Source organism: Mus musculus, chromosome 19 (genome assembly GCF_000001635.26).
Source record: "Mus musculus strain C57BL/6J chromosome 19, GRCm38.p6 C57BL/6J".
Classification (NCBI taxonomy): Eukaryota; Metazoa; Chordata; class Mammalia; order Rodentia; family Muridae; genus Mus; species Mus musculus.
In genome coordinates, this window is record NC_000085.6 from 24,373,614 (window position 1) to 24,394,469 (window position 20,856).

The 20,856-nt window shown below is 43.3% G+C and overlaps 1 protein-coding gene across 2 annotated transcripts in view; it reads right to left on the reverse strand.

Moving 5' to 3' along the window:
• The window catches only part of Pip5k1b (phosphatidylinositol-4-phosphate 5-kinase, type 1 beta), a 261,079-nt gene that overhangs the window by 78,820 nt on the left and 161,403 nt on the right, over positions 1–20,856 (reverse strand). For both annotated transcript variants that reach the window (NM_008846.3, XM_006526763.4), the window contains exons 5-7: positions 16,731–16,848; positions 8,075–8,227; positions 5,189–5,488 (exon numbers count right to left, since the gene is read on the reverse strand). In NM_008846.3, the coding sequence (NP_032872.1) occupies positions 5,189–5,488; positions 8,075–8,227; positions 16,731–16,848 (571 nt within the window). The remainder of the gene's footprint in view (positions 1–5,188; positions 5,489–8,074; positions 8,228–16,730; positions 16,849–20,856) is intronic.

Consider the following 20,856-nt stretch of genomic DNA (forward strand, 5'->3'; position numbering starts at 1 on the left):
CCCCAAATAAGCGCCCCCTCTACCTCCACATCATGCATGCATGTATATATTCTAGATTGCGCACATGAGAGGAATATGCAATGTCGTTTTTAATCAGACTCATTTTGCTTAACGGGAAGATCTGCAGTTTCCATCCATCTTCCTGCAGATGACCTAAATGTAATTCTTCTTTAGGGCTGAATAGGAAACAACACTGTGTATACACATCACATTTTCTTTATCCATTTGTCTGTCCATGGACACCTAGGCCAATTGCGAACCTTGGCTACTCTGAGCTGTGCTGTGGTAGACTTGGATGTGCAAGGCTCTCTGTGGTATGCCGATGTAGGGTTCTTTGGGTAATATAGTCATGAGTAGCACAGTTGGATTTTGAATTAAAATTTTAGTTTTTGAGGATCCTCCAAACTGATGTACATAGTGTCTTAGAGCCTAATTTATGCCTCCATCAACAGAGTGTAAGAGTTCTAGAGGTCTTGTGGGTTTGTTATTTTTAAGTCCTCCATCGGGTTTTCATAACGCTGGAAAAAGTGTTTTGACAAATATCTGGATGCATTTTTCTCTTACCTCACATGCCTTTCCTAATTATTAGCTGCTGTGATGACAAACAACTATAGTCACTGAAATATGTCATGCTATTTCATATCCAATATATAGGTTTTTCTTAGTAATACTGTTTCTACTGCTTTGCCTACCCAAGAATTCCTCATATCCTTCAGTATCAAGCTGTGACATCACCTACTCCAATCCTCACAATACGCAATCATCACCGCATCTCTCGGACTGCTTGGCAATGGATCAAACATGGAGGCCACTCACCCCAGGCTCAGCAACAAGGACCTGTCCCAGTATGAGCCCAGTTCACCTCTCTCCTGCTGAAGTGCCGCCATAATAATGCTCTGTGACGGGCTGCTTTCTGGAGCCTCAGATGGACAGCAGGGTTTCAACAGAAGAGATCCCTAGTTGTTAGGTACCAGCATTGGCCTCGGAGTGACCCTGCAGCCACCCCCTAGATCCCAATACCCAGCAGCCATACTAAAGTTCAATTCTGAGAAGCGGAGAAGATACAGAAAAGGAAAGGCATAAAGAGCCTGGACCAAAATATAAAAATAAGTTAAAAACAACCAACCAACTAACCAACCAACCAACCAACCAACCAACCAACCAAACAAACAAACAAACAAACAAACAAACAAAAAACCCCAACACACTCTTGTCTAAATTAAATAAAAAGGTACTATTAAGTAAAGCTAAAGGGTAAATATTAAACACAATGCCAAATTATCATATGATACAAACCTAGATATCAGGGAAGAGGGAGTTTTAATTGAGAAATTGCCTTCATAAGGTTTGCCTGTAAGCAAGCATATTCTTGATGTTGGAGGGCCTGGCTCACTCTGGGTGGGTGCCACCCCGGGGCAGCTGGTTTTGAGTGGTATAAGAAAGCGGGCCGAACAAGCGATGGGGAACAAGCTAGTATGCAGTGCTCCTCCACGGCTCTGTTTCAGTTCTTGCCTTCTTTGCTCCCCTTAACAGACTATGACACTGTGACTGGGAGAGGTAAGCCAAATTAGACCCATTGCTAAGGCTGCTTTGGGTGATAGTGTTTATCACATCAGGAGAGACCCTAACTAAGACAGCCTCCATCAGACTTACAAAGCAGTCCCTAGGAACCACAGCCACAGAACCCCGCATTGCCCACAGCTCGACCCCCAGAGCCAGCTACTGGCTAGGGTCACAGAGGACTTGGCAGAGCAGGGATTGGAGTCAGGCTCAGCTTTTACATGTTCCCATACATAGGGATGAAAGCATTTGCGTAGAGGAGAGCGAGGTCCACAACTTAGTCTTACACAAATTCAAATGAAATTTGATTCCTTGACATTGGTTTCTATGCTTGTCAGAACAACACACATTAAAATATAGGAAATAAACAGGTATATCTCCAGGATATCACTTTTGATGAAAAGTCATGTTTGACCATCTTCTCTCAGGACTGGGCCCAGGAAACACACACAGACACACAGACACACACAGACACACACACAGACACACACACAGACACACACACACACACACACACACACACACACACACACACTCACACACTCACATCCTATGCAATGGCATTTACATTTGGCCTTGTCTCTTCCTGGCCTAGAGGCATGTGGAACTAGCAGACTGTAGAAGAAGCCTTTCAATATTACTGAGAACACACACACACACACACACACATACACTCAGAGGCAAGGGGAAAAAAACAAATCTAAGACTGGAGAGGCTTGGACTATACTCTGGGGAACTTGGAAGTCACTTTTCACCCACATCCTGCAAAGGATAGAAAAAACACAAGATAAAAGGTTTCCATTAAAATGTGTGTGTTTTCTTTTCTTTCTTTTTCCTCTTTTTTTTTTTTAAAGAAAAACATGACTCCACCAGATAGCTGAATAGCTCTGCAGGATATTTTTTTGTTTGCTTGGTTCCCACTGCTCCTCCTATGACCTGTCAAAAGATAATAATATTAAAAGCTTCTTAGAGGTGGGAGCCTGCCCAGCAGTTAACATTTCTTGCTGCTCTTCCAGAGGACCTGACCTCACTTCCCAGCACCCATGTCAGGTGGCTCACAGCAGCCTGTGACTCCAGAGTCACCTATCTCCCCTGGTAGGCACCCAAACACACATGAATAAAAAAAATATAAATAAATCATAAGAAGACCCTTACATCTCCTTTGTTGAGCTCTGCTACTGACCCGCTAAGCAACACTGCACAATTTTTTTTTCTTTTTAAAATTAGAAAAGATTTTTACATGTATGAGTGTTTTGTTTGCATGCATGCCTGCTGCCCACAGAGGCCAGAAGAGGGTGTTGGATCCCTGGAACTGGAAATACAGATGGTTGTGAGCCACTATGTTGGGGCTGGGAACCAAAACTGTGTCCTCTGGAAGAGTAGCCAGTGGTTTTAACCACTGAGCCATTTCTCTTACCTCTGAACAAGTTTCCAACTCTTTTTTCTTTTTTTTTCCAATTTTTTATTAGATATTTTCTTCATTTACATTTCAAATACTATCCCAAAAGTCCCCTATACCCTCCCCCCTGCCCTGCTCCCCTACCCACCCACTCCCACTTCTTGGCCCTGGTGTTCCCCTGTACTGAGGCAAATAAAGTTTGCAAGACCAAAGGGCCTCTCTTCCCATTGATGGCCGACTAGGCCATCTTCTGCTACATATGCAGCTAGAGACAAAAGCTCTGGGGGTACTGGTTAGTTCATATTGTTTTTCCACCTATAGGGTTGCAGACCCCTTCAGCTCCTTGGGTACTTTCTCTAGCTCCTCCATTGGGGTCCCTGTGTTCCATCCAATAGATGACTATGAGCATCCACTTCTGTATTTGCCAGGCACTGGCATAGCCTCACAAGAGAGCTATATCAGGGTCCTGTCAGCAAAGTCTTTCTGGCATATGCAATAGTGCCGGGGTTTGGTGGTTGTATATAGGATGAATCCCCGGGTAGGGCAGTCTCTGGATGGTCTTTCCTTCTGTCTTAGCTCCAAACTTTGTCTCTGTAACTCCTTCCATGGGTATTTTGTTCTCCATTCTAAGAAGGAGCGAAGTATCCACCCTTTGGTCTCCCTTCTTCTTGAGTTTCATGTGTTTTGCAAACCCAACTCTTCTTTTTTCAAGACAGAGTCTGACTATGTAGCACTAACTGGCCTAAAATTCTCTATGTAGACTAGGCTGGTCCAGAGACCAGCGTCACAGAGGTCTGCTTGCTTCCACTTCCCCATGTGTGGTATTAAAAGCATGTACCCCCCAAACCTGGATTACCTTTTTTTTAGGAATTTCTTCAGCAATTAAAATGGGAGCATGGCTGTGCTGAATTCTAGGGGCTCAAAGGGAGAAGGAGGCAATGACTAGTGAGTCTTAGACTACCTGGTACACTGTGTGCTCTCCATTGCTACCTGGCACACTGTGTGCTCTCAATCTGTCATTGCTACATAGCCCATGATAGAACAATCGTGTTAATGAAGAAAGCGAATCCGAGGCATTAGTTCCATGAGCTACTATAATTCTACAGCAGGAGGAAAGGAAAAACCCAGAGAAAGTAGAATCAGGGTCCTTAGTGGGCACTCTCGACTCTACACATTCGAGTGCTCAGTCAGACTTCCTCATCTGACATCCAAGTGTGGCCAGGCTGTATGTGTGGGTGTAGGTCCTTTCTCCCTCACAATAACGCCTGTCCTTTACCCAGGCCCAGGGGAGACCCAGATAGGCACGGCCCGAATAGCATATCCCTTATTTCCTGGTGGTCCTGCGCCTAGTACCATTGGTTTTCTAGAAAGCCTTGGCAAAAAGGTCCAGCCTGCACCACCAGGTCCTCTGCTCAGCAGCCCAACAGTGCTCAAGTCGGCTGAACGGCCTGAACAGGCTTTCCAGGTCCATCTGCATAAATCTGTCTAAGTCTATTTCTGGACAGCACATGTATTAAATTATCATCAGTCTTCAGCAGCTATCAGGACAATATCTTTATCTTTTCCCCACTTATTCCCCACTTTTACCATAGAAGATGCTAAGGGTTTTGGCCACTTACGTTTATAAGCCGGTATGATAAGGTACATGCATTGCCGGCTGGGGAATCCTTCCTTACCTTGACAATCGCAATTTCACAGAGCGCTGTGCTCTCACTGGTAATCTCACTCCCAGTGCCTCACAGACCACAGACCAGTTGGAGCAGATATGCAGCATTTATAGGTCACCGTGGGTCTCCAGACAGCCCTGTACTAATCCCACCAAGTACACTTTCCCTCGACTCAGTCTCCCCAGTCGAAATCCCATTTCATCCACGATTTGAATACGACTTTTCTTGCTGGCTTCTACATTAAAATCTAAATTTCATTTCCTTCTCAACTACCTTCCCCCCGAGGGAGGAAGGAATGTAAAAGCTCTCGTGTTATTTTATCAAAGGGAGCTGACAGAGGCTATTATGAAAACCAGCAAAGATGTGTTAACAGAGTCCAGGTCATTCCCTTATCATCCACCATTTCCTCAGAGATCAGGGAGCCTGGGTCAGCACTGGGTCAGGAAAGACCGGACAGCACACATCTACTGTGGGACTTCCTCATATCTGTGCTATTGGCAGGCAGCAGCTAGAGCTCCTGCAATTGAGATTATTTCAAAGGAAATCAGAGACATGCCCTTACCCGGCAGTCTCTCTGTAGTGTCTTCATAAGGGCATTGTATGTTTCTGTATCGAAATACAGCCCCTCGTGCATGTCCTGCAGGAAGTCCAGGTCCTTAAACGTGGGGTTGGGTTTCTCCCTCTCTTTTCGGGATGCTCTTCGCTTGTATGTGGAGCCTTTCAGGTCATAGGTCAAATGCATCCTCATGGCACGCGGCAGGACATTGTTCATCACCACAATGCGGATGTTGATGCCTCCTGACTGCATGCAATACAGCCCATAGAATTTTGGCAGAAGAGTCCTTGGATTCTGGTTTAAATTCTAGAATGAAAAAAAAAAAAGGAAAAATTTGCTCTGTTCCATTTTCAAAAAGTAATTTTGCACAAAAAAATGACTGAACAAAGGAAGTCCACTGTTAAAAAAAATCAATTTCTAATTTACATTCCTTACACTTCCTGCCCTTTCCTCCCTCAAGTCTCATTATTAGTTCCCTTTGTTCCCCTAAAAATTCGATCCTTTCATGTCACACATACTTATATACTTGATTTTTTCTTTTTTAACATTACATTATCACATTATTCCTCTTTCCCCTTCCTTGCTCAAACCCCCGATGTGCCCTCTCTTACTCTTTCAAACTTAGAGCCTTTTTTCCCTTTAATTGTCGTTACCTATATGTGTGTGTACATATAGGTAACATATATACATACATACATACATACATACATACACATATAATATGTAAATACAACTTGATTCATCTGTATTATGCTGCGTGTGTGTGCATGTTTTCAGGGATGCCTGTTTGGTATTGGATAAGCAAAGGTTTCTTTTTTTTTTTAAATATCACATTTTCACTTATTTTTGTGCAAGCATGCAGGTGTACACATGTTATGGCATGAAAGCACAGGAGAGAGAACAAATGTCCCTGGAGACTAGTTCTTTCTTTCTACTGCCTGGGTCCCAGGGGTTGACCCAAGGCCATCGGGCTTGGTGGGAGGTGTCTCTTCCTAATGAGTCATCTCACTGTTCCTACAAATATTACTTTTATGCATCTAAGAGTCACACATGAGAGATGTGATAGCTTTTGAGACTGACTCAATTTGTTTAATGTGATTACCTCCAGTTGCAATGATCCTTCTCCTATAAATGACACAGTTTCATTCCTCTTTATATCTGAAAAGAAGTTCCATGTATAGGTGCACTGCCTTTTCTTTACCCACTCTGCTGTTGATGCACAGCTAGAATGAATGGAGGCCCGCGTGGCTCTGTTGTCTCCAATTTCCTTCTAAATCTCTTCTTGGAATAGCAACATAACCATTCTAAACTCGCGGCAGCAAAAGCTGAATTAAACACGCCCATAAATCTCCAAATTAGCTTCAACTAAACACAGGCGAGAACCGATGGGTACTGCTAGTGACTATTCTCAAAGGTAGCTAAAGAGAGATTTAATTCCTGGGGATAAGTGGTGAATCATCTAAAACTTAATTCTGCTGGCGAGTCTGTCTTCCTAAATGGTGGGACCCATCTGCAGGCATGCCTGCAAGACAGTGCATTCCTATCACTCTCACCGGGAACAAGCGCTGCAAGATGTCAATATCTTTATAGATATTACAGTTTTTAAAAAGTTGAGTACCACTGGTTATTGTAGAGCGTTACTGTTCTTGGAGCATTTTAGCTACCTCAATGATAATTCCATGCTAGTATCATTGGCTCATTCTTCTATGTTGCAACGAGGCTGCAGTTCTTGATCCATCCTGGGTTTCTACAGTTTTTTAATTCTATGTGGAATAAATATTTTCTCCTAGTATATGGTCATTTTATTATACAAATAAAGATAGACTGTCTTAGTTAGGGTCACTATTGCTGTGATGAAACATCATGACCAGAGAAACTTGGGAGGAGAGGGTCTATTTGGCCTACGGTTCTGGCATGTAGCATGTAGCATGTAGTATGTAAGAAAGCGAGTAGAGATCAGGTGCTGGTGTATGGTAGGGGAGCTGGAATGTAGCCTCTGGCAGACTAACCTCAGCAGCTTTCTCTTCCTGAATCACTCCTCACCTTCTTTTCCAGTTTCATCTTTGCCTCAGTTGCCTTACCTATGCCCTGGCAACAACTACAGTGCCTAAGATTGCCTGTGGGGATTAAGGAGTTAACAGGGACAACTTTACCCAAAGTTGTCCTTGCTTCCAAAGGAGACAGCTGATGAATGTCACCATGGAGAGCATGGCCACTGCTGGGCGCAAAGAGCATTACCCTGCCATCTCTGTCACTACACCCACACCACACAGACCCTGTTTCCCAGCTTTTAAGGGCTGAGGGAGCAAAGGCTCAACAGCCGCCTTGCTGACCAGGCAGCAGCAAGGCGATGACTGAGCTACACTTAAACCTAGGACTGTGATTCAACAGCAACGGTGCTTCATTATCCAGTTCTCCATTTACGTCATTTTCTCTTCGGACGCAGGGTCTCTCCGTGTATTCCAAGCTGGCCTTGAAATTACAGTCTTCCCATCTTAGCCTCCCAAATGCTGGGATATCAGGTGTGCACCACCATGTTCGGTTATTACTTCTTAGAAGTAAAAAAATTATTATTAGTAGTAGCGTGTATGAATATACATATGATTTGTGGGTATTGACATGCCACGATCAGAGGATGATTTTTTGGGGTTGTTCGTCTCCTTCTACCTACCATGAGAGTTCTGTGGCCAGAGCTCAGTTTATCAGGTCTGTGTGGTTAAGGTTTTCACTACTGAGCTATCTTACTGGCCTCTGGTTATTGCTTCTTGCAATCTATTGAATGAAGGATTCAACATAGTCTAAATACAAGAAAGGAAAACACACAGGAACAACACCCCTCAAAGGAAAACCATCAACCTAAGACAGAAAGTATAGCTGTGTACAGCCCCTTACCATGTAATAGCCCGGCAGCAGCTTCTGCAGGAACTCGGCTTCCTTATGCTGAACGGTTTTGATGATAAATTCATCATCGCTGGTCAAGAAAAACAAGGACCCACTGGCTCCAGGATTGGACAGTTCTATCAGAGGTTCACTGCAGATGGAGTACTGAAAAAAAAAGCCCACAAAAGGCATTTTATGCATGCATGTACATATGCATTCATGCATGCATGTATGTATATAGTTATTTATGTATTTACAGTGATGAACTGAACCCAAGACCTTGTCAGGTTTGGGAAATGTTCTCCAATGAGCCACAATGCCCACTCTACTAAGCAAACATTTAAAGTAAACTTTTGGGGCCAGGGAGGAAGTGACTGGGTAATGTGTTTGCAAGCGTGAAGATCTGCATTTGGAGCCCCAGCAGCCATGTGTAAAACTGGGTGAGGTAGCTTACACCTGTAATTCTGGTGCTGGGGTGGCTGAGACAGGAAGATGGATCCCTGGAGCTCCAAAGCCAACTAGCCTAGCTGAGTCAGCGAACTCCGGTTTAGTGAGAGATCGTGTCTCAAAATAAGATGGCGAATGAACAGTACAGGAAAACATCTGACATTGACTCTTGTTTATACACACACACACACACACACACACACACACACACACACACACAGCTGCACATACATATGTGCACACAAGAACATGTTACACATGGATGTATCAAACACACACACAATTAAAAGCATACTCTTTTTTTGAGATAGGGTCTCTCAGTGTATGCCAAGATGATCTCAAATTGGTCATTCTCCTGCTTCCACTTTCTTATGCTGTGATTATAGGTTTATGCCACCATGCATCATTAAAGTTCTAATGTTTTAAATGTGTGCATATATGTGTGCATGTGCATGTCAGTCAAAGGACAAGCTTGGGTACCACACTCAAGAACCCTGCCTAGTTCTTCTGAGAGAGTCTTGCATTGGCCTGACACTTATTAATTAATGAATTAAATAATCAGGTTAGATAAGCTGGCCAGTAAAACCCAGTGATCCCCTGTCTCTCCTCCCTCAGTGCTGGAATTACAAGAGTATGTTTCTATTCTTGTCATTTTAAAGGGGCTTTGGGAGTTGAACTCGGATCCACATGCTTTTGAGGTAAGCACCTACTGACCGAGCCATCATCTTAGTCTGGGTAAAGGACTCTTAGTATGCATGATGTTTCCGTGGAGGATGACAAAGTAATACTCATTTGGCCTCTTTGAATGAAAAAACCTCAAAAGATATATTTACTTTTATTTTATGTGTATGGGTTTTCTTGCTTGTACACATCTGTGTACTGTGTGCATGAAATGGCTGCATAAGTCAGAAGAGGGCACTAGATCCCTGGGAACTGGATGGTTACCTAATGAGTGGACACTGGGAACCGAACCCGGTCCTCTGCAAGAACAAGTGCTCTTAATCTTTGAGCCACATCTTCAGCCTCCTTGGCCTTTCTGCAAGCCTAAGCTTTCTATGAGCTTTACAAGGAGGCTCCAGGTGAACCTGATACCCCTCCAGGAGACATTTACTTATGTTTATAATTCCATGATGGGAAAGATGCATCCTTCCTCCATGTCCAGTGCCATATGACAGAATCAGGGGTCACCCCGTCAGCCTTGTGAGATCGTTAAACAGGAATGCAGCAGAAGGTGCTATGTTTACAGCAAGCCTGTGAAGGCCCAGCTGAAGGTCAAGGGTCCATGCGTATGCACCACTTCAACACAACCCCTCTGTCTTCTCTCTCCTCTGCTCTCCCAGGAGATACTGCCAACTGTCACTGCTTCAACAGAGGATGATGTGACATCTGCAGCTCAGAGCTCCAGGGCTCCAAATGTGTCTAACATTGTAACTGACATCTCTACTTGGTTATAACTCAATGCTTTATAGGTTGACAAGCATGCAATCAAATTTATTCCAAGGCTATGATTAAATTATATGGCTTTGCTGGGCGTGATGGCACATGCCTTTAATCCCAGAAGAGAGAGGTGGACCTCTGCGACTTCAAGGCAAGCTTGGTCTACATAGTGAGTTCTACTAAATTGAAAGACTATGTTTCAAAAACAACAACAACAAAACCAAGCAAGCAACAAACAAATTATCTGGTTTTTGTTGTTGTTGTAATGAGAAGTTTTTTTTGTTTTTGTTTTTTTTGTTTTTTTTTTTTTGTTTTTTTTTTTTTTTTTAACCATGGCAGATCCAGCCATGAATTCTCACCACAGCCAGAATACAAGTGTGGTGAGAAAAAAAGCTGTAATCCAGTCTCTATTTCTCCCTTTCGGCCAGGCAGAAGTACACCCCCTCCATACACACAGCAGAAAATCATGTCTCTAAATCTTCTCACCTCCATCTACTGCCTTTTCTTCATTTCCTTATCTTCAAGGCTGAAACGCTATTTGTCTTGCTCTCTAAGCCAGAACCTTGGTTACTAGTCTTGACACTACATACTTCCTCATTTGGGTCCTAATATTTGATTCTGCCTCCTCCTTCATGCCATCTCCCCCGCCCATCTCCCTAGGTCAATGCTTTGATCAGCTTCTGTCTGGCCTCTGTGACACATTGCTGGTCTCAACTGACATTCTTATCCCCTTCATTGTCCTCTCCTCTGGAAACCAGAGGTCTTTCCAATCTGACCTTGACCTTTCCTGATCTTCCCACGGCTTCTGACAGCACGTTCATGACCACGAATGGCTCCATGTTACTTTCCAGCTCTCTTGCTCATCAGATTCTCCCTGAAGATCTATTCTCACCTTCTCAAAGGTGACAGTAACTCTTGACTTTGTATTTCTGCAGTGTGGAGGATGGAAACTGAATAGAACTTAACACTAGCTACATTCCCAACCTGAGATAAGGGTCTGGCTTCCTGCATAAGGGGAACCAGATCCTTTTTCAGATTTTATTTTACTTTCATTTGATATGTATAAGAGTTTTGCCTCATTGTATGGCTGTGAACCACATACATGCGGTCCCTGTGGAGGCTAGAGAGGGCGACGGATCTGCTATGACTGGTGTTATAGGAGGCTGTGAGGAGCCAAGTGGGTGCTGAGCTCTGCTTTCAGGCCTTCTGCAAGAGCAGCCAGAGCTCTTAACCACTGAGCTATTTTTCCAGACCCTAGATAACCACTTTTCCCAACACAATTAATAGAAAAGACAGCATTTTCCATATTGTGTGTTCTTGACATTGTTGTTGAAAATCTATTGGCAGTAGATGTGAGGGCTTTATTTCTGATCTCTTATTTCACTGGTTATTCATTCTCCTATTCCATTGGTTTGTGAGTCTGCTTCTCTTTGTCAGAATCACACTGTTCTGTTTAATATCGTGTCACAACACAAGGAACCATGCCGTTGAAGATACAGGTAGCTAAAAACAAGGTTGAAAACTCCTCAAAGCTTTCTGTGAATATCTAGTTTCCCATCACAGAAAATGAAGCAGATGATGAGGGGTGGGAGGGTTTGGAGGGAGAGAGAGTCGCAGACACAGACATAGAAAGAGAGACAGAGAGACAAAGACTAAATGAAACGACTAGAAATGACTAGAGGCAACTTGTAGATGTCACCTTTTATATTATCTTGCTTTGACAGCCTCACAGACAAGAAAAACACATTCATGCAAGAAGAGAAAAAAGCAAGTGTTTATTTCCAATCCTTTGGTAACTCCCATATTTTATCCCCTCTCCACTGGCTTTTATTATTATTTATTTTTTGATATAAGGAAGGTCTTTTTATATAGCCAAGGCTGGCCTTTGAAGTCACAAACATCCTATCTCAGCCTTCCACATGCTGGCTACAGCCAGCTGCATCAAAAGAATGTAAAGTCTCCACCTGCACGCCAAGGAGAAGTTGGGAAAACAAAATAACCATTAGACTGTGGGCAAGAAATTTCTTTAGGCAAGAGGAAGCCAAGGGCCCCGCCTAGTTACATGTGCAAAGTGTTCACATGGATGAGGGTAGGGGGCAGTGGAGAGGGCACGAGTGGATTGTCTGGTGCTTGTAAGCTGTGGCTCTTTCAGTCATAAGTTATGTGACAATGAGTGACTAAGTTAGAGGCCCAGTAAATCTCCCCTCTAAAATAATCATAAAAATATCAGTGGGTGTGGTGGCACAGGCCTTTAATCACAGCACTTAGGAGTCAGAGGCAGGTGGGTCTCTGTGCGTTCAAGGCAAGTCTGGAGTACATAGAAAACTAGGCTACACAGTGAGACCTCCTCTCTTTCTCCCTCTCTCTACACACACACACACACACACACACACACACACACACGAAAGTAGCTAAAAGACTTTTAAAGTGAATACCCTTGAGACCCCAGGCAGAATAACTTCTTATTATAACCATATAAATATAAATAAATAACCATATAAATTATTAGTACACAATGATGTGCAGCCTTCAGTGCACACTTTCTCAGGCAAGGAAGAACTATCTCTACCCAGCAAGTACTGTGTGCACTTTAGAGTCCCTCCCGTGAGATGTTATCTCTAATGCAATGAGGACATCCCGACAGAAGCAAGAAAAAGGTTCAGTCTATTGTTTGTTCATGAATGTAAAACCCAATGCAGATCCCAGGCTCTCATAAAAAAATTAAGTCAGACCCAAGACTCTCTACTTTCTGACTTTATCCACAGCAACTCAATTGCCCGCAGAATCTTCCCATGAGTAGAGTTGAAAATTATGAGAGTACAAAATAACGGAACAGAAAGGTCAAGCAGGTGAATCATGGGGCGATTTAATCTGTCTAGAAGCATGTACATGACCTGAACAAGCTCAACTCAAACAAAATCCTAGCGTAGACCAGGGAGAGGGGCAGGAACCCCACCACTAGCTAAGAAGCTATTGGCATGTGATGGGACTGGGAGAGGGACATTCCGTTTTCTTTAATGATGTGACTCCTGGTTGGTCGGTCAACCACACTACAGGGCAGAGTCCACTTCAAAGAGCAGTTGGGCAGTACAAACTAAACTCAATGGGGGGGACGGACCAGGACTCAAATTGGGTGACTAGGAAGGGGAGGGTGGTACTTATGGGAGGAGTTGGGGGAGGGAGTGTATATATTTCTATTACATTGTATGAAATCCACAATAAAAATATCGTTTAAATCAAAAGAGAGAAAAATCTGTCTGGAAAATCCTAGATTCAGACTTAAATATCTCTCCCAATAATGTCTCAAAATTCTCTATTAGCACTGACCTATTCTGGGGATGGCTCGATCAGTTATGTGTCCAGTCCTCGTTCAGTATATAATTTACAAAAGACAATCAAAGTATTTGGCCTGTTTTGGTAACATTTTTGAATTAACGTTCTGGAGGACACACTTATCACTGTGTAAGTGACTGAGATTATGATATTAAGACAGGAATATGATTTCCACTCTGGAATCCGAGAACTTCATTACCACGTTCTTGGCAACTTCTCAAGGCTGATTTGAAGGACAAACAAAAAAGAATTGAATCAACTCTCCATGTGCGCCCCTGAGCTCTCGAAAGCTGCTTAAATGCATGCATCTTCTCATTTCGATCATCTGCAAGCCCTCCTTGCTATTCCCACCGGAAAGAAAGCATATCCCGACGGGGCTCTGCCAGTGCACACTAACAATGTAGACTTACACCACGTGGTGCAGATGAACTCCGCTACTATTTCCCGGATGGCGCACAACACCCACACTGCTCTCGCTCTTACTGCTGTAGATGAGCCTAAAAATTCCTTTGAGTAACTCCTATGAGGTCCACTGGGTTTGTGAATACCTGGCAGAGCAAACAGCTCGTGGCTGCAGAGATGAACATGCCTGGGGCCTCTCGGGTAGAGGCCGCTTGTTTAGGAACAAATACGGAACACTTCACAGTGCTACACACTTGGGAAGCCCTTCACCCCACCGCCTCCCTGTCCAAGTTATACATGCTCAGACCTGAAATGTGTAATCGGCAAGCATATGGCCAATTTTAATGATACTGAGAACATAGACACGAGAATCCTGGCAGAAATCCAGACATCACAGTACAAAATTAACAGGGATGCAGCTTCAAATCTATCTATGCAGCTGGTAATCACTCATTAATGGTCTCTTCTCTCTCTTCCCCTACTTACGGCCATCTATCCTCACAGTGTGGGTTTCAACAGGCCCCACTTGACAGATGCCAGGACTTGGTGATTTGTGTCACAGCCTCTGTTTCTTTACAGAGACCTTTTTTGAGACATGCCCATTCGTCTTCTGTATTTTATTTGAGCTTAGCTGCTCCAAGATGTAACTCATGAGATGGATCGGACTTCTTAAGGCTATGTTCTTCACAATGGACAATCACCATGGGATGGGTGCAGAGTGGCTACCTGGAGAGCAAGCCTGATGTCTGTGACTTGGTGGGTGAGAGGCGTGAGAGTAGTGGAGAGGGTCGTCAGAACATCTGGAGACCCAGTAGGCAGATGAAGATCTTTTCGTTGGTTTAGTCTGCAAAGCTCCTTTGTAAGTTCTACTCTGTGAAGAATGTGTCTTTTGGGCCTAAGGAACCACTAAGGAAATTTGAGGGAATGGTATGAGAACTTGTTCTGAAAAGAACTTTCCTCAAGAAAGCAACTGTGTGTGATCAGAAATGACCAGAGTGAGCTTGCTGGGCTGTGAAGCAATGGACACAGCAGGACCAAGATATGCAGCCATCTTGTCCCATCATACCCAGTCCTGTGACAGATACTTGTATTAGCAGTGCTGGGAACTGTTGTGATATCTCTTTGGCTGATGAGAAGTTTAACGATATCTAGAAGGAAAAGCCGTTAGCTTTTAAGTGTGTGCCACAAGGGAGGAGGGCGATCTTGCCCTTGGCATCATGAAGCCCCACTGCGTTCTCCTGAGGGATAGCAACCCTTGATGAAACCCAACAATCTTCCCTCCACCTCCAGAACAGGCCCATGTGCTTGTGTAGGGAGTGATGGGGACAGGCACCAGTATTTCAGAGGGACAGGGTGGTAAAAAGAGCCGCAGTAGCCAGAATGCTCAGAAGCTCGCTATATAATCATCAGTGGCAGGATGCTCAGAAGCTTGCTACATCACCATCATCAGTGGCCAGGATTCTCAGAAGCTCGCTACATCACCATCACTGTACTGTAGAGACCTACTTGTGCATCTTATGACACTGGAAAGAAATCACAACTTTCTGGGTCCTTGCCACAAACCTGTTCATCTGAGTCTGGCTTCCTGGAACCCATGTAAAAGCTGGATGCAGTGGGGTCTCTCTGAAATCCCAGCACTTCTTCAAGATGTGAGGCAGAGGCAGGAGACTCTCCCAGCAGCTCACAGGCCAACTAGTTCAGCGTGACTAGTAGCAAACAATGAAAGACCTTTTCCTCTCCATTCAAAGTTGTTCTCTGACCGCTGCACATATAATGTGACATGTGCATGGCCTCACACAGATATACACGTATGCAACCTACACACACACACACACACACACACACACACACACACCACACACACAAATACTTGAAAAAGAAATCATTATTTTCTTAAGTACCAACGAAAGAGATGGGCTCTTGTTAGCATGGGACAGATACCAGTTTTGAATTTCATTCTTTATACCTTATCTATATTGTAAGATACATTCAAAACATTCTATATCCATGACAAATGCTGCTGTACCATGTGCTTGAGTTAGTAGTGACAGGGACAGGTACCAATATTTCAGAGGGACAGACAGTGAGGCAAAAAGGAGCCACCGGGACTTGTAACAAAAGCCCTGAAAAGCAGCGCACCAGGATCTCACTAGAGCCTTACTGAGGCCACCCATAATGGGGGAAAGTGAGTATGGCATCCTTTCTATGGCTCCTACAAAAACAACTTTTAAAAAGCCACAAGGTACTAAAGTGATTAAATAATGAGGTAAACCACCCACGTCAACAAAAACTGCTGTGGCCTTCTGAATAGGAATGAGATAAACCCGAGGGTTACAGGGCACATCGCACGCACACAGGCAAATGAATCTGTGCCCTCTGTTGTGTCGGAGGGAGGACAGAGAGAAGGGACAGCTGAGCTAGAGGGTACATGTTTAAAAAGAGACTTCAGGGCTGGGTGGGTGGCACTTTAGTCCCAGCACTCTGACGGCAGAAGCAGCTCAAGCTCAGAGTTCAAGACCAGCCTGGCCTATAGATTGAGTTTGAGGACAGCCAGGGCTGTACACAGAAACTCTGTCTTGAAAAAAAAAAACCAGAGAAAAGGGGGGGGGTTGGGCTGTAGGAAGAGACATGGAGAATAAAACTATCCAGCTTCCTTTAAATGAAATTCTTTTGATCTGAAATTACAGGTCAAGGTAAAATTGTGGGCCAAGGCAGGTCTAAGTTAAGACAAATAAAATAGAGGGCATTTGAACAGAATCTAATCAGTAAAACTCACAAGTCTTTTAAATTAATTATAAGGTATCTATTGGGATAATTACCTGAAGTGGTAATATCACAGTTATTTAAAAATTAACCATCACAGCAGATTTTATAAATATCTGTTATGAGCTGTGGCATCAAATTGTATTTTTGAAGCCAAATATGTAAGCATTATAAAACTTGGAACGTCCGCTCTGTTCCCGAGGTTTCTAAGAGACAGGCACTTGTCGCCGCTGCTCTTCAAGATAACATCATGCATTCCACAGAAAGGAAAATGATAGGCTCTTACCAAGTAATCATCGGGCTTGATACCAAAGAGTTCTCGGAAGTACCGGAAGGCCAGCGGTGCGTAGGTCTTAAACCTGAAGTCTGGGTAGTGATGTGCTGGGGTCAGGTTGCTCCCTTCACTGCAGTTCAAATATCCACGAAGGGGGCAGAGACAAAGAACATTAGCAAAGACTGTTTTGATTTCAAAGTCTATTTCTATTAGTCTTGGGTCAATTTTATCTCTAGGAAAAAAAATACCCTCTGCTCACAGGGAGTTCAAAGCTCCCTTCACAATAGCCAATGGCCCTTGTGTAAAGGCACATTGACACAGTGAGGGACCACTCCATACAGGCATCCCCTGCTAATCACAAGGTGTAGCAGACATTCGTCTTCTCTCCACTCTTCCTTCCTTGGAAAATTATCAATCTTCTCTAGTGAAATCACATTATAATGTTTTAATAAGATCTCAAGCTTAGTGTGGACCAATTAAAGTAATTCTTGGCCATGAATTTTGGAAATTGGATAAATATCTGTAACCAGGAACATTTGAAATAATTAAAAAAAGATTTATTTATTGTTATATGGGTATGCGTGTTATTGCTGGAATGTATGTTTGTGTATCGCAGGAGTGAAGTGCCCTCAGAGACCAGATGAGGGTGTTGGATGCTCTGGAACTGGAGATAATGAGTTGTGAGTTGCCAGGTGCATTCTGGGAATTGAACCATGTCCTCTGGAAGAGCAGCCAGGTTCTTAGCTATTGAACCATTGCTCCAGACCTCATGTGAAATAATTTTTAAAATACCCTATGATCTAGAGCAGTTGTTCAACCTTCCCGATGCTGCAGCCTCTTAATACAGTTCCTCATGTTGTGGTGACCTCTTAACCATAAAATTATTTTTGTTGCTACTTTATAACTGTAACTTTGATACTGTTATGAATCATAATGTAAATATCTGGTACGCAGATGGTCTTAGGCAACCCTGTGAAAGGGTCACAGCCACAGGTTGATTTCCACTGATTAGAGTAAAATCTGTCAGTTTTCATCTTGGTGTGGTCCCAAGGCAGATTGCTCATAAACAGCTATCAGGATGTTTCTTTCTTTGCAGTTAAAAAATAAAATTTATTATTATTATGATTGTGTGTGTACATTTGTGTGCATGCAGATCATGTGCATATATGTGTACATATGCCACAGCATGTATCTGAAGCATGTTTATTTGTGGAGAGCCAGGCTCCCTTCTTCCATCTTTATGTGCATTTAAGGGATCATACTCATGATAACAGGCTTGTGCAGCAAACACCTTTACCAATGAAACCATCTTGCTAGCCCCTCCCTTTGGGGTTTTGAAACAGTTATTCACTTTGAAACCCAAGCTGGCCTAGACTCACTATACAGACCAAGCTAGCCTCCTCGGTGCTGAGATGACAGGTGTGTGCGACCACGTTCATCATATAAATGGCTGTTGTTTCCCCTAAGCAAGCATGGCTGAATATTGCTAATCATGTGTGATGACCTGCCAACATAGCCAAACATTTCCTCAGTGCGCATTTTGTAATTTATGACGGGAAATGTATTCATCTGTAGGTCTCCCGGGATGACTTGAGGATTTATGGGACATGTAATAATTTATAAATGTCAGCCATGTAGACTTAAGAGTTAAAAGCAAAGAGAGCCAGTGTGAACTCTGACCGCCTTCCTCTCTGTCATGAGCAAGCAGAAACAATTGCAATGCTTGCTTGGAAGGAGGCTTTCTGTGGGCTCAGGGTCTGGCCTATTCCTTATTGCTCAAGCTCCTGTTTATTGCTTTCTAGCTCACACCATCAAAGCTATGCAGCCTACTAAGGCAGACTTCCTTTAACAGTCAGAGTTAAGATGAAACACCTAGGTTACTCGCTCATCGTTTTCCTTCATTCATTGGCTGGGAACTCCAAGGAGTCAGCCGGAAACTGCATTTCCAGTGCTGCGTTAGTTTGCTTTGCCTTTGCTGCATTCTGAGCTTCTTGTATTGCTCACCTTGGCTTCCAATAATTATAAAACATTTCCTAAGGAACCCAGTTCCTTGCGTACTATGCTCAGGTCTCGCATGGTATCAAATAGATAGTCTTAGGTTTCCTTGGAAACGGAACAGACAGACGCACACACACATACACACAACATATGTGCATATACAGCAGCGTACCTTCAGGTAAAAGAGGTGAACACTGTTCCCTTTAAAAATAAACTTCTGGAAATGTAAATGAGTTAAATACCTAATAAAAAATGGAAAAAAAAATAAAAAATAAACTTCCCTGTGTTGTGTGTGGTATATGTACGCATGCCAGTGTGTGTATGTGCACATACGTGTGTGTGTGTGTGTGTGTGTGCGTGTGTGTGTGCGCGCGCGTGCGTGTGTGCATGTGAATGTAGAGGTCAAAGGCTCACTGCTCTCCCCTTTATTTGAGACAAGGTCACTGTGTCTCTAATTACAGGCTGCTGAGTTCAGCCAGATAATTATTCATAAGGATGGAAGGTTGTCTAAGCTTTACTCTCAGTTTTGGAAACATAACTGCTGGACTGGAGCTTCATCTGTGACACTATTTCCTACAAACGAGAAGAAAGGGGCAGCACAGGTTTTTTGTTTTTTGTTTTTTTATGGGCAAAGAGGCCAGAAATATTTCTCCAGAGCTGTGTGACTGTGGGCTAGAGGAGAGTGGAGCTTCGGGGCCGGTCACACTGGGCTCCCATTCTGCTTTTACCATTTACTTGTGAGTTACATGGCTTAAGATCTTAGGTTATTAATTACTTCAAATGCAAATGGGCTTTTGGTTTTTGTTTTTCTTCTGTTTTTTTCCAAATATGAAAGTTATTAAAAGTAAGCTAGCCAGTACGGTGGTACACACCTTTAATCCCAGCACTCCAGAAGCAAATGCAGGCAGGTCACTGTGAGTTCGAGGCCAGCCTGGTCTCTATAGTCAATTCCAGGACAGGCAGAACTACCCAGTGAAACCCTGTCTTTAAAAATTAAGAGTAAGCTAATATTATATATTGTATATTTATATTATACATTGCCCACCACAGAAACAAAACCATGCTTGGTTTACAGCTGGCACCTAAAGCTTTTAATTGCCACCTCAAGTTCATGGTCACATGGTATTAATGTTAACAAAAATGTTCTTTCTTCTCTCTCTGACCAGTAATGAAAACTCATCATGGTGCTGGATACTCACAATTCTTTTACTCATGCACTTTGATTTTGGAAGGCCATGTTATCAGAGAGACTGGACAGGGAGTGTTATATTTTCCTTAAACCTTAAATGTCCAGGCCTTTGCCCATCAACAAAATGACATGATCTGCAGAATAAATATGTGATATCCAAAAATAGCTTTGAGCGATTTCAAAATAATAAAAAGGAACACAATGCATTTGGTTGCTAAGGGAAACCAATTCTGTTGCTTCAGCCTGGAAATAAATTAAAACAGCTTTTTAGGGGTTGGATTGATGGCTCAGTGGTTAAACACACTGCTCTTGCAGAGGACCCAGATCCGATTTCTAACACCAACATGATGGCTCACAACCATCTCTAACACAAGCTCCCAGGCATCTGAGGCCCCTTCTTCAGCCTCTGAGGGCATTAGGCATATCAGCAGTGCACAGGCATTTACGTGGGAAATGTGAACACATATGAAATACTGTTAAAAATAAATTAAACAGTGTGCCACACCAAACAATTAGTTCTCTAGGACTGAGATAAACTTATGGTTTAGAGACACCAGAGACCTCAGAGTGTTTCAGTTGCTTACAACCAGAGCCTGTCCTGGCCATCTGCCCTGACCCACATTCTCAGATGAGCTCAGAAACCTGGGGACAGGGAGAACTATTTGATACATTCACATATGCACACATATATACCATCAATGTATGAACTGTTGTTTGTTTATTTGTTTGTTTTTTCAAGACAGGGTCTTTGTACACAGCTTTGACTGTCCTGGAATGCATTATGTAGACGAGGCTGGCCTCCATTTCAGAGATACACCTGTCTCTGCCTTCCAATTGCTGGGATTCAAGGTGGGTGCCACTACACCTGGCTATGAATTGCACACACACACACACACACACACACACACACACACACACACACACACACACAGAGTTTATGTTATGTACATA